This window comes from Silurus meridionalis, chromosome 20 (assembly GCF_014805685.1).
Source record: "Silurus meridionalis isolate SWU-2019-XX chromosome 20, ASM1480568v1, whole genome shotgun sequence".
Lineage (NCBI taxonomy): Eukaryota > Metazoa > Chordata > Actinopteri > Siluriformes > Siluridae > Silurus > Silurus meridionalis.
Genome location: NC_060903.1, coordinates 4368305 through 4383384, shown reverse-complemented (window position 1 = coordinate 4383384; position 15080 = coordinate 4368305). Strand labels below are relative to the sequence as shown.

Below are 15080 nucleotides of genomic sequence, written 5' to 3'. Positions count from 1 at the left end.
GCACACCACAGGTAACAGTGGTGCACTATGTAGACGAACGTTTGTGGACACCTTTTACATGTGGAATAAACACACTGTTTATGCCAAACAAAACAAAAAATTGTTTGAGTTATTTTAAATAGAAAGATGTATACATTTCACTAAAGTATTTAATAACTCAAAGCACACCATAAACTCACAGCCAGTCTCCTTGAGTGAAATAAAGCAACATTTATTGTAGTTACATTACAAGAATACATAACGTGGGGAAAGATTTCCATTAAACAAAATTTCATCTCGAGTATGCGAGTCTGACATGGTCATATCAGAGCACTTGAAGCATTCAAGTGAAAACACAGCATCTGTCATCAGCATCTGTGCTGACACAAACAACTTCCATATCATGAGTGTCCATTAGATTGTTGTTGGTCTAGGATGTCACGCACTCAAAAAAAGGAAAAAAAAATAATTTTATTATTGATATGGGCGGTATCTGTTAAAGTACACCAAAGAAAAGGAAACCATTCAAATCATCCAATTAGGGAAGAGAAATTGGTTTATGAAAACATGAAAAAGCTATGTTCTGGATATTTAATTGCAGATGTATATTCTACATTTAGCTTTGATACCATCAATGAGAATAACTATAAATAACATTAAAGCGCTATGCACACAAGCACTGAAGGTCAGATATAAATCTAACAAAAAGCTTTAAATGAACAACTCCGATAGGAAAATCGTTTTCCAGTTTAGAGCCGATGCTATAAAAGTTAGCAATGCCAAGCAAGTGACACTAGGAAAGAAATAACTGCAAGGCCTGAAAATTCCAGGGTTAGTGAAAATGACAAGGCATCACATGTTGCTGTATCGAAGCATTACACGAGCACAGCTTTAGAAGAAGAAAAAAAAGAAAGGAAGGAAAAAACAAACTAGGAAACTTATGAAAAGTCTGGGATCATTAAGTGGATAATGTGGGACACATCACATTTCATATCTAGACTAAAGAAATGAAAACACACAAGTGGGTGTTAAAATAAAGACAATAAGAAGAAGGAAAGCAACTTCAACAACCAACAAGGAAAAAAAAAAAAAAACAACCTATTAATCACAAAACAAGAGAGACAATTAATATGGAGGCACATTACACAACCTCCTTAGCAGAACACTACCATCTATGCGCACACTGGCATCCGAGTAAGCAAGAGACGAGTACAGCAGCCTCTTTCAGTCTGCTTGTAGGAAACAGACACAAACAGAGAATCCCAACTGTCTGCCCTTCACCCTTTAACAAAACGGCCACTTTTGTGATTATGGGCTCTATTTAACTCATAGCTCAAACTCCTGTATAGGAATAATTTAACTCAATGACATTTGATATGTGGTACATTATCATGTGTAATAGGTGGGGAGATTTAGGGTAAAAAATAAATGTTTGCATTGCAGCACTGCCTAGAGTGCATACATAAAAGATTTTAATGTCGGTACTGAAGCCAGAAGAACTGAGATCAATTGGTATGCCACATGCCAGAACTGCTGCTGTACGTGCAGCACTTTAGTCTTCCTACAGGTTGAGATAATTCTCTAAACTCTTCTCAAACTTGCCTTGCTGAGTTCAATCCCCTGCAGTCCTGTCAGCGCACGGTATGCAGCAGGTTAACTTTAGAGGCTTGACCGCTGTATTTTCAGCTCATTCTCTTGTGGAACTATGGCCTCGTGTTTTCCACGCAGAGACGTCAACAAACCAGTAATGACCCTATAATATTTAAATTTAGGTTCTGCTGCAATTGTTGATCCGGGTTCGAGGCAATTTGTTTAAAATGGCGAGGCAGAAAAATGATAATCTCTCACCCCTTCTGTTTAGTTTAAAAAAAAAAATTATAAATCACAAAGCCATTTGCTAAGACTCCTTCTTTTCCACTGTCAGACACCCAGAGCAGGCGACATCTCACACGGCCGTTCAATATCTGAACCACTACTCTGCAACCTTCAACCGGAAAACTTTCCTCAAAGTTGAACCTTTCTTTAGCGACTCCTAGAACCATTTGTAAAGATGGGACCACCACCAAAAAAAAAAAAAAAGAAAAAGAATAATAAAAGAAAAAAAATTCAGTAAAACCACAACCCTCTGCCGTAGATGTTTCCCCATCCTCGCAAAGATGTTTGGTGGTAATATCTGAGAGTCAGATTCCAACTTTGAAGGGAAAATTTTCCCCAAAACCAGCTGCTTGAAAGCGTTTTTAAAAATATGCATTTGATTTTTTTTGTTTTCTTTTTTTTTTTTTTTTTTAAAGACGTCACCTCATCTTTCAGCTTGTGGAGACGACAGAGCAAGCGTGGCGGTTTTTTGTGCAGGTAGTTTTAAGAGAACTTCGTCTTCTCTCCATCTCGGGTGGCAGAGCGAGGTCTGCGGCTGCCGGCTGCAGCCTGGCGAGAGAGGAGGCAGGTAAGGGACTGCCCTGCTCCCTAGGAGGCACCTCGACTATGCGGAGTTGCAGATCGAAGATCTCGGTTTGGTTTCCCTCCTACATCGTCTCCTCCTATGCTGCGTCTGCTCCTCTCTCCTCCTTCCAATCCTTAGCGCGTGGTGGGGTGGTTTCCTCCCTCCACTCTCTTTCGTTCCCTCTTTTCTTATCCTGCTTTTCTCCCTCTTTTTTCACACGTGATTGGTTTGAGTCTCTCCTGTTGTTCTCACACCATGGTGCTTCGGTTGTAACAGTGGAAAACGGGCATCCATGTTTGTTCTTTTTTTATATTTACCCAGATTTAAAATGCTGATGAACTAAGCTCAGCGTAGGCCTAGCTCCCGTTCTAACAACCTGAGGATGCAAGAAAAAAAAAAAGAGCTCCATCAACATTACTATTACAATCTGAAGACTGGTTTATATGATACTATTTCCAAAAAACAATACTGCAGCATGCAAAGCCACAGTCTTTTTTTTTATTGTGCAAGAATACCACTATATTACAGTTTTCCCTCAGTTGTTTTGGAGCGTTTCTCAGATCAGAAATAAAATTCTCAAAACTACTTGTTCCGCATCGTCACTTCATAAAAACATTTCTTGCTGCTGTGATCAAATTGCGAATGCTTTGGTACATTCATTAAACTGCCTTGTGCATTTTCAATCATTGTAATCCAAACCATAGATTATATCAGGAAATACTGAAACCACACACCTGACAACACGACTAAACATTGTGAATATCTGAATAACGTGTTATTCTGATCATGAGATGTTCACTGATACAAATACTTTTGAGAGATGAACTAAGGATTTTGCAAGTACCGGCTTTTGCAAGAAATCCATTGTGTTGTGCTGTTTGTAAAAATGTTTTTGAGAATCCACTTACTGGTTTGTAAATATTAAGGATGATTCAAAAAACGCTCCAAAGCAACTAAGAAAAAAATTTGCAGGTAGAAGTGTGTGCACATGTTCTTACACTCTAGTACTGAGAGAGTCCGGTCACTCCTCCATGCTGGTATGCCCGTTCACCCTGGTAAGTGGAATCCTGGGACAGAGCCACATCCATCTGCGACTTGAACTCATCACCCAGGTAACTGTCCTGTTGGGCAAATCAAATCAATAAAATTAAGCTCTTCTGGCTGATCCCCTTTATCCACAAGGTACAAGGACTTACTGATTGAATGATGTACAAACAAATCTCAACCCAAGTGAACACCTATGGGAGATTTCTGACCCACCACCATTCAAAGACCATCAAAGAAAATATGTTTGGGAGAAACAATTTTACATCATTCAGCACAGTTCCAGAGATTTGCTCAATCACTTTTCCTCAAGTATAAAATAGTGTAAGAATACACACATTCTAACAAATATATGAAAGTGTGTGTGTGTTCACATACCTGGGAAAGTTCAGGCTGGGACAAGCCTGGCTGGCTCATCTGTGAGGGTTGGCTCATGGTAATGTAGCCCTGTGTCAGGGGGCCCTGGGAGAAGGGCTGAGACACCAGATCCTGACTGGCCTGACTATTTGCCATGTTGGTCTGTCCGCTGCCATGGTTACCTACGCCACGATTCCGCTGACGCCCTCCGCGACCACCTGTCTTACCCTTTGGTGCTCCGCGACCTGAGCAAGTGTGAAAATCAGTAATTAAAGCAACAAAGTATAAACAAAAATCTCCCACCATAAACACCCTCCATGTTGTTTAATCATGATCTCTCCTCTTTCTGGCCATATTCTACATCAGTGGTTCATGAACAGCAGAGAATAAAAAATTAAAAAAATAAAAACTGGTGTAAAAGTGTGGAGCCATCATACCAGTCGCTGGGCCATTCATCTGTCCCAGGTACCCCGGTGGGGGCATGGGGGGCATGACCAGGTTAAAGGGTATGGGAATATTCATGGAAGCCATGGGGTTTGGCCCAGCACCAATCATACCGATCTGGTCGTGAGTTTGAAAATACATGTTGGATGGGCGGCCTGAAAGGACAAAACAAAATATACAGTAAAATCTGAACGATTAATTTTACTACATTGTTAACTTGAGCAGACAACAAGCAACTTTGTTTAAACATAAGAAGTGACCTTGGCATCAGAAAATGCTCAGAGCACTGGGGAAACAGTAAATAGCCCTAAAAGAAATCAATTTTAATTACAAAAAAAAAAAAGCTATCTTCACATGTTTCTCAATGAAATTTTATTTTAGAACTGTTTCAATTCTACAGTATTCATACTCAGGCTACCACACACCTATTTAAAAAAAATACATCTCAGAAGGAGTCACTTATACATTCCTCACCAGTGTTGCTGCGGTCATACACTGAGCCGGGGATCATAGCCTCCCTGGCATCATACATGGCAGTGCTCATGAAACGAGCTCCCTGAAACACAAAGAAGACACAATGTTTCAGGAGTTTGATCAGGGGCCATCTGTTCAAATAAAAATTTAATAATTAAATCTGTATTTCACCAGTGTAACACTTTGTGCTCACCCCAATGTTACAGGGTACTATAGAGGTACATGGAGATGAATCTCTGTGATTAGGTGGGAAACAAACCCTAGCGATGTGTGTGGCAGATCAATATGACATTTTGCACAAATGCCTTTGAAAATGCGGATAGCATATAGAACTGTTGCTCTAAACATCTGGAAGATCTATGTCCAAATTCAATTTAAATACTCACAGGATTAATAGTATTGACCAGCTTGCGAGGTTTGCTGAACTGCATGAGGCTCTCTCTCAGGTTGTTGAGAGGCCCCTCCACCAGAACCTTCTGCTCCTTGTAGTAGTTGAGCAAATGGTTCCAGAGTGGCTGCTTAGACAGAGCTTTAGGATTCCCCACAATGATCACCCCATATCTGATGAAAGGGGGGACACATTATTATTTGTCTTACATAAAAATAAAAAAAAGACAGAATTGCAATGTTCACCAATTGGTTTATAATTCGAATACAAAGGGGTGTATTGGAAAGATTAAAATGATCAAAATGCAAGATACTACAATGTATAATCCAGTGGAAGATGAGAGCGTAATGCACACTACCTGGCTCTGGTGAGGGCTACATTCAGCCTGCGCGGATCGTTTAGAAAGCCGATGCCTTGGTGCTCATTGGCCCTGACACAAGACAGAATAATGAAGTCCTTCTCACGGCCCTGGAAGGCATCAACGCTGGCTATCTCTACCTCCTTCAAAAAAAAAAAAAAAAAAAAAAAAAATATATATATATATATATATATATATATATATATATATATATATATATATATATATACACACACACACACACACACACACACACACACACACACACACACACACACACACACACACACACACACACACACATAAATATACATATATCATCATCATGCTGCATGACGATGGCTGACAACTTGCATTTTTAAATATTACCACAGTTTCTACAAGAAACAAAAATATATTTACACACCAATTACTTGTTAAAATAATTTATAGAAAGCAACATACAACGCATCCAAACACCACCACTGTAAAAATTCAATAAATACACTGAGTGAGTGTATATGGCTGTTTTGTACCTGATAGAGCTTAGTATGAAGGGAACCGCTGAACTGCATGTACTGCACCAGGTAGGAGCGCTGGCCCTCATATGGAGTGATGATGCCAATCTGGTCAGGTTTGGCTCCGGCCTTCAATAAGCGAGTAGTGATCTTCTCCACATTAGCAGCCTCAGTCCTGCGCACAGCTTTGTCTCATTTGAGGTTCTCAGGAGAACCCTTATACTAGTTTTGAGTATAAGGCCTCTTGAAACAACCTTGAACATAGTATAGAACAGTAATTGATCGAATCAACATAAGCAATGTACCTGTTCAGGTAGGAGGTGCCCGAACTAGCAATCTCCTCCTGGCCCTGTGTCACATAGAAAAACATGGGCTTATCTGGCTGAGGCCACTGGAAATCAAATCCCTTCTTGATCCGGTCAGCTAAAATAAAGAACAAACAAATGAATTACAACAGCCCTTGAAGAAACATCAAAAATACTATTGGGCTAAACACCACCATAACTAAATTTCATGATTTGTAAATTAATGACTATAATTCTATTCTGTCATAAAGCATTGGCATTGACACACAACTATGCATTTGTTTTGCACAAACAAAAAAACACTTAGCATTTAAATCATTAAACATTTGTGTTTCATGACTAAAGTATTAGGATAACATAGGGCACAAAAAGATAATCTCCGACAATAAGGAGCTAATATGCCTATTATAATACATGAATCAGATTTCTGACCAAAGATACTTCTGCACAATCCATGAAATGATCAGGTGTAAACAAGAGGTTCAATATTGAAAACACTCAATGAAGTCAGCCCTAACTCTTAAAATAAAAAAAAACATACCAGCTGTAACTCCATTCTGTAGAGATCCTTCATAAAAGATATTTGAGGGGAAAGCGCTGAGTGCAGGGTGCATACGGTATTGCACTTGCAGACGGATGGGTCTGATGCCCAGCACTACCAGTCGCTCAAAGAGAGACTGCGACAGACCCGCCTTGGCAGCCTTTTTACACATGACCACTGGACCTAGCTGGCAGTGATCACCCACCAGGATCAGCTGACAAATGAAGGGGAAAATAAGTGAGCTGCCAGATACCAGTGGAAACACAATATAAATGTGTTTCTCTTTAGTACACGTATTAAAGTTTTAACATAAATCATAGCAGTGTTTTGAGGTGATACCTGCTTTGCTCCCAGCACTACAGGTACCATGCACTCCGGCTCAGTAGCCTGGGTGCTCTCATCTATCAGGATGGAGCGGAACTGCATTTTAGCCAGACGAGGATCACCCGCACCCACACAAGTACAACAGATCACATCTGCATTCTGCAACAGAGAGAGAAAAAATAGGCAATTAATTTGCATAGAATAGAAGAAGAAGAAAAAAAAAAAAAAAAGTCCTTTTTTTTTCAAACATTGTTCGAGAACACTTATGGAGGAAAAAAGCTATATATATGGTAATGGTCTAATAAAATTTTTTTGCATATGTTCCCTGAAAGATTTAGTCTTGCAGAACATGAGCTTATACCTGGGGTGTCCAAACTTATACACAAAGAACCAGTGTGGGTGCAGGTTTTAATTCCAATAATGAAGGAGCACCAGGTTAATCAGTTGATTTTGGCTTTTAATAGACTTAAATGTGGCTTCTGCCTGGACAAGATTAGACACCACTGGCTTACACAGATAAACACATGGATAGTCACTACATACAATGACACTCATTTTAGACCATATGCTTTCCTTCAAGCAGGATTACATGCAATGAGAATAAAACTAACCATGAGTAGCTCCCTTTCTGCAGTACGTTTCAAGGCCCTGTAGCGCTTCTCATCTGAAGAAGACAATTCTCCTGTTTCATCCTTCAGCTGTTGCAACTTTTGCAGTTCAGGCATGCTAAACACATAGAACATACAAACACGTTATAATAAGCATTTAGGTTCTTAAATTTTCTGAATCCATATAAATGGCAAAAACTCTGCCAAATAGACATTCATCAATTAGCAGCTATACACTTATTGCTGATAAATGATAGATTTATTCTGATGGAACTGCTATTGATCTTGAGAGGTACAGTACAGGTAAAAAAAAATAAATAATCTGAGGGAAAAATAAAAGACAGAATCTAATGAAAATCTGTGGTTGCAGGGAATGAGTGCACTTTAATGTTGAAATGACTGCGATATAAAGAGAGATTCATTTAACCTGTCCATGTTGCGGATCTGGTTGTGCAGAGCCAGGAACGACACAGGAGAGTCAATGGCCTCTCGGCTCTTGGCACATAGACGCACCACCTTCAGTCCTGTTTGGTGAATTTTCTCTGTCAGCTGATCTACTGCAATGTTGCTCGGGGCACATACCAGCACCGGCCTGGGATGAAACAATAAAAAAAAAAAGCAATATGTTTGATCAGGCTAAAATAAATTACTAAAAATTACTAGAATTATTTACCCTTCTAAAAACTGAAGAATTTCTGAATGTGTAATGTGAAAATGCCCCTGGACCTCCCCCTGCCATTTCAATTCCACCCACCCCCAACTATGCATTGCTAATGGCACAGCATGACAGAAAAAACTGTGGGAACTACAGACCAATGTAAAGTCAAAAGAAAAGATGTCTATTTGCCAAAATTGGGGATCAGAAGCTATAATACCCTGGTCAAAATTTAGTTTATTGTCACTGCTGGTATATTGTTGAAATTTTTTGGGTAAAACTAAGAGACGTATACCCTGTAAACCAGATGCTGTTGTCAAAGAGTCTTATGCATGGGGCCTGCCACACGTAACCCGTAAATGTAATGATTGTTGAGATGACAGTTGATGATAGATTCTTTTTCTGTTGCTCTTTTATACTTGTCTTCCCATTTACCACTTGATCAGTAGAGTTTGGCATGGGTTACAAGTATGGAAAGATGAGATGTGTAAAAACGTAGGTAACAGAATCACGGTCACATGTAAAATGTATGAATAGTGTGACTGAACAAGAGAAGTCACATGTCTCACCCGTTGCCCTGTCTAGCCAGATGGTAAACAATAGTTGCTGAGGTAACAGTTTTGCCAGTACCAGGAGGTCCCTGGATTAGACTGAGGGGACGCTGCAGCACCGTCTTCACAGCATACACCTTAACACAAACAGTACTGCTTGAATAATTGGAAACCGATCCAAACTGGTTACAACCATTTGCATTCAGTATAAACATATTTTATCTTAAAACAGAGGACTACCAGAGCAATCTACTTTTTAGATATAAACTTACATATTATATACACAATAATTCTAACGTGCAATTGGATACAGAGGAACTGGAAGAATGTCTCCACTGAGGCTCACCTGTGAGTGGTTGAGGTCAGGCAGGCCCTGGGCAGTGAAGCGCTTGGGTAATTGGCACTTAATGATCACATCCTCCACCTCATGGCCAAGCAACTTGTGATAGATGTAACCAGACACTGAGGTCTCATCTACCGCAAATGTCTTTAGGGCACTCTGCATGCTTTAGAACAACATAAAACATTTTTTATAAAAAAAAATTCCAATGTAACACAACTTGGTGTTTTTAGCTTGAGTTTCACATGCGTTAAAGTGCACAATTGGTTAATATTTCCTCTGCCTTCACATGATAGTCATCAGGGAAAAGTCAGTTCTGATTTTTGCCTACAAGAAGGGGCTTATTAAGTTGCTTAATAAGCAAAGTTACTAAATAACCTACTAACCGGTCAAAGGAAGTGGATTTCCACACAAAATCGACCTGGAAGTTGTGAGGCACCTCTACGGGAGCTCCAGCACTGCTCCTCAGCTCTATAGCAATCTCATCTCCATAGTCTGAAAACAACTCATTAAGGAATATAACTTGCAAACCTCACAAAAAACAATTCAGCAAGACATTTAGGCTGCAATGAGCATTTTTTTATAATAATAATAATTTTATTATTTATTTTAAACAGCTTACATTTCAAAGCCATTATGAAGGACTTGTGAATGCATTAACATCCAACTATCCAATAAATCATATAAAATAAGAATAAAAACATCAGCATTGTCATGCAAAATGTGCAAGAAGGATACTGTCCGGGACCTTGATGACATGTCCAATCCCCTTCCAAAGAGGAGCCAAGTCTCCCTTATAACGGAGGCAGATTTCATCCCCTTGCATAAGCCGCATGTCTGTGACAGAATACACAATGATTAGTTTAACGTTTCCTAAATTGTTTGCTTTATTTATATACCCACCAGATGATGATGCATAAACATTTACAAAAATCCCACACATACAACCACAGACAGACACACACAGAGGTGCATGCGTCCGTGCATACATCGATGAGGGATGCATGGGACACAGAGTTGGGAATGGGATGGATATGGACCACTGGTAGACACAGAAGATGACGAAAGTAAGTATTACCACCTGAGTCCGTCTTGGGAAGGGTGAAATAAGCAATCCTCTTTTTATTCAGGCCCAAGTCCCACCTGACAGTTATATTGTCTTGGGTCTAAAAAGATAAATCCGGAAGAAAAAATGAGAACACAGTTATTTAAATTAAAAAAAATTACTAAATAAATATTTTATTCAGCAAAGTTGATGTTTAGCAAACAATTAAAACCTATTGTATGCAAAAAAAATTTCAGTTTCTAAAAAGAGAGTAAAAAATATAAAAGCCATTTTGACAAAGCACCTGGGACTCTTTAAGCTTCTTGTCATAATCCGCCTCCAGTTTAACCAACGGGCCAAAGATGTTCTGATACTGGTAGGCATCTTCATAGCGTAGCAGCACATGCTGAGGCTCTTCATCCACACCAGGCTTCTCCAAATCCTCAAGTGTTGCAGTTGGGTTCTCCTTTGAAACCAGACACCAAACCATGTGAGATTGAGCCATTTAAACAGTCGTTATGGACAAACGATTACAAAAGTTAATGGAGTCAAGATGTTATTGGAAAAGTTTAAAGATGATCTTGACCTTGTTGGAGAATTCACACAAATTTACAACATATCATGTGCCAACAATAGTTAACAGTCACATGTAGCCCATGCAATCATACGCCAAACATTAGCCCTTTCTGTATGCTTTGTTACCTTCCAGAGCTCCTCAAGTTTGTTGATCTGCTGAGCGGTGATCTGGCGGGCCCTAAGCTGCTCCTGCTCAGACGGGATCTTCACAAGCCAGGACAGAAAGCACCGGTCCTGAATCAAAGGCTGCCACTGAGAGCTGTCCCAGTTAATGTCCTTCAGACTGCTCTGACTGGCACATGGCTGCCTAAACATACAAACAGACCTCACTTTGGTTAACACTAGGGCTGTCAAAATTAACGCGGTAATACAAAAGTAATTTTAACACCATAAATTTTATTAACTCGCAACTAATGCAGCATACATTTCTGTTTGACCATTTTTATTAAAAATATTAATGAATATCAAAGAGGCAAAATTAAAACTATTAATGCAACACATTTATTCAAGAAATCCTTTCTTTACTCAGATATTAAATAGAAATAAATCAACTTCACCTGAACATTTTTTTTTTAAATCACCAAACATTTGTTGCAAAGTTGCAAATCAAGCATCAAAAACTGCCATTATGCACACATCCGGCAATTAAAACCGTCCGTGTGGAAACATAGCAAAAGTTCAGTTTACGTAATTTAAAACATAATTACTTTAAAACATTTACAATAATATTTTGTCTTCATGCTCTGTGTTGAGTTTGGTTTCACTAATAAAATACATACATTTGCATTATGCATCTATATTTGTCCATTTCGATTAGAGTATTAAAAACTTATGAAAAAGTATTAATTTATGGTCACTTAAGAATAGATTTTAGAAAGTGTGATTTGTAAATTGCGATTAATCCTAAATTAACTCATGACAATCATGCGATTTATCACGATTAAATGTTTTAATCGATAGACAGCCTTAATCAAGACCCAAAGTTAACTTGAAAAACATTTTGATCATTGTTCAGACTTAAACTGGGATTTTAAAAGGGAGTAAGCCTGATTCTATAACAAACACCATCAATTCAGCTGTAGCTCAAGAATCAGTTGTTCGCATGACATACTTGGCACACATGTGATAATGGTATAAAAAGATTTTATGGCCAATAAATCAGGTTAATCAACATTTTTGGTATATAATAATTATGTACGCACACCTGTTTTATAGATGACAGAATTGGCTCACAAACAAACAATTTCACATTTAGTCAAGCTAAAGAATTGAAAACACACGTCCTCGTGAAAAGTTTAGTCTGCAACGGCATGCCAGCTTTTAATTCTAAGGAAATAAGAGATGCAAATGTTTTTCACCTGCACAGGAGCACCACAACAGAATCTGCCTTGGCCGGGATGAATCCCAGGAGGAAAACGTTGCGACATCCACAGTTGTAACACTCCAACACGGTCTCCCCCAAAGGGCCATCTTTATGCAGGGTCACCTCCTTACATTTTGCACGCACCAAATGGTTGACAATATGGCTATTAAAGAAAAACATGTTTGTGAATGTTTATGTTAAAGAATGTTTATCACCCGATACAGAGAATTTCAGAAGAAAAAAAAAAAAAAAACCATACAAACAATGCCAGTCCTCAAGTAGTATTAAAAATCGTTCCGAATATTTTAGTTAGAAACAATCACTGTTCATTTAAAATTCTTATTACAGACTGTTTCCACTAGTATCAGGCAATGTTTCAGCTTATTTATAAAAAAAATTATATAAAAAAAATTTCACTTCTGCCTTTCACTTCTACTGCAGGCTTTGCAGGTGGAAGCTTTTTTCCGTTTTTACAGTTTGTATAGGGAATTTATATATATAAAAATAAATAAAAAATTTAACCTGACCTGTTTTATATGACAGAACACCTGACTTTACTACAGGGAAAAAAAAAAAAAAGATTTTTGCATATTCTTGGAAATAATACTTCAACTTTTTACTTGCATGTGAATTATGCCTTAAACGAACATAACCTAGTGCTGTTAAAAGGAAAAACATTTCAGCCTACCTGCCAGAGGTGTTGCCACGTCCATTGCAGAACCACTTTTTGCTGGTGTTGCAATACACCACACAGGCAGGATCATGTATGCCACAGTAACTATGGAAACAAAAAATTTATTTATTTATTTTACAAATACAAATATATTGGTTACATAAAGTTGGCATGGCTGCATTTATGTTACGGGCCTTGATTTAGACAAAGTTCTCTCTCTCTTCTTTTTTTTTTTTTTTTTTAAAAACCCATATCTGATTATGACACTACGCTTCCCAAACGTGTCTAGCTGAAATTGTCATTGGTTAAACTTTTTTACCATTGTGGTTTAAAAAAAAAGACATATCTATAATTTTTTGATTCTTTATAGCCAAACTATGACTGAAAATAGCTGTTCGATATCGTCACCGGAGCACAGGTTGAGAAATGTCTTCTGAGACATGTCAAATCCATTTACAAAAAAAATTTAAAATTGAGTTAGATGTTCAAATATCATATGTTTTGTGTTTAAAGAGATTTTCCAATAGTGGCCCATACTTTGATGTAAAATAAATGTTTAATATGCATGTAATAATATCCAATCTGTGTCTGAACATAGAGCATATACATCTGAACTGGTTTTAACTGGCAATGAAGCACAAGTCTAATGCTGTTGCAGGACAATTATAGAAGAACTTTTAGAAGAAGGTCATGTTATTCATATTAAGATTGAAGTGTTTATAATAATAATAATAATAATAATAATAATTTCTGCATAGAGTGATGCTACCTGCATGCGTGCACAGGGAGATCCTTGGTGTAATAAGTGTCCTCTTCATCTTCTTCAAAATTCAGCTCTGCCAGAAGTTGGCTGGCTTTCCCCACAGCATCGTCGCCGTTCTGCAGAACTCCATCAGGTCCATTCACCTTCGGAGAAAAAAAAAAAGAATCCCACACCGAAATCATGAAGCAAAAACTACAAGGCAAATAGGAAGCACGCTAAAAGTGAAACTGTAGCGTGTGGTACGATGGCTAATTTGCGTCTCTCGGCTGTATAGCCTAGCATAGCCTAGCATAGCATGGTATAGCATAGCCAGCTGTGGTCACGCTAGGCTAGGTGGGTTAGCTAACTAGCTTGCTAACTGACAGCTGTATACGAAATTCAAATAAAATGCTAGTTTTGATGATGGGGAGATTCTGCTGGTTTTTATGGTGGTCTTAATTCGGTATTTTAGGCGGCGGAGTGTGGGGATGTAGCGTCAAAAAGCTAAGATAAGTGTATCGCTAGCTAGCGTGATTTTTTCGAACACACAGAAGGCGGCGAACCCGCTAATTCCGCGTCGTGTTTTCTCACAGTAAACACGGAGGTATATAGATATATATAAATATAAAAATATATATATGAAAAGACGGCGGCGCACCTGGTTGTCGAGCTGACTCTGGGTTTGGCCTTGGGTTTGAGTCTGGCTCGGCAGGGTGAAGTCGGTGAACTCGAACTCCGAGCCCTGCGTGTCGGCTCCGAGCAGCTCCGCTTCCTCCGTGTCCAGGAAGGTGAGAGTCTGCGAGCTCGGCCCGTACGCCTCAACGCTCATTTTTATATTCCGCAATCAGCAAGGTCCGCTTTCACAAAGTCAAAAAGAACACAACTAATGAAATTCCGCAAACAATATTACAGCCGATGAGTTTCTAAAAATAAACTCGAATTCGCCGGTGGTGTTGTTTTGATTTTAAGTCTGAAGCGCTTTCTCACGAATGAACGCGCACCGCTCGAACAGGAAGCTTCAACTCCCACACTAAACTATGACGTGAACACGAGCAGCGCGAGCCCAAGCGCGGGCCGCGTAGAGCGCAGAAACCTGTGACGTCAGAGCTAAAGTGCACAAAAAAAGAAGAAGGAAAAAGTTTTTTGAGCGGGATCGATCCACACTGAGAGATCAGTTCAGAAATGTTACTAGTTTTGGAGTTTCCTTGATACCAAAGTGAACGTAGGGGGTGAATAATTAATTTGTGATTTATTTATAATTAAAATTGTATTTTTACATTACTTTTATCAATGGACAGGCATCATGGGGCAGTGGATGAGGTATACAAACCATGTACTTGAGTTAAAGTAGAGATACACTAGGTAAAATATTATTC

General features: G+C 38.8%; 1 protein-coding gene across 2 annotated transcripts; it reads right to left on the bottom strand.

Moving 5' to 3' along the window:
* Positions 1-195: 195 nt before the first annotated feature.
* Positions 196-14740, bottom strand: upf1 (UPF1 RNA helicase and ATPase). 2 transcript variants are annotated; one of them, XM_046876670.1, is made up of 24 exons: positions 14363-14740; positions 13732-13868; positions 12978-13067; positions 12285-12452; positions 11053-11233; positions 10655-10816; positions 10384-10471; positions 10044-10142; positions 9692-9800; positions 9312-9471; positions 8984-9102; positions 8187-8351; positions 7763-7877; positions 7167-7310; positions 6828-7041; positions 6287-6404; positions 6000-6156; positions 5485-5627; positions 5125-5299; positions 4739-4820; positions 4258-4419; positions 3842-4065; positions 3418-3540; positions 196-2795 (listed from the first exon to the last, which is right to left on the bottom strand). In XM_046876670.1, exons 1-23 carry the CDS (start codon positions 14531-14533, stop codon positions 3421-3423), a joined length of 3303 nt encoding a protein of 1100 aa, XP_046732626.1. In that variant the 5' UTR covers positions 14534-14740; the 3' UTR covers positions 196-2795; positions 3418-3420. The 2 variants fall into 2 exon arrangements, with proteins under 2 accessions (XP_046732626.1, XP_046732627.1); XM_046876671.1 differs by having other exon boundaries at positions 10387-10471.
* Positions 14741-15080: the final 340 nt, after the last annotated feature.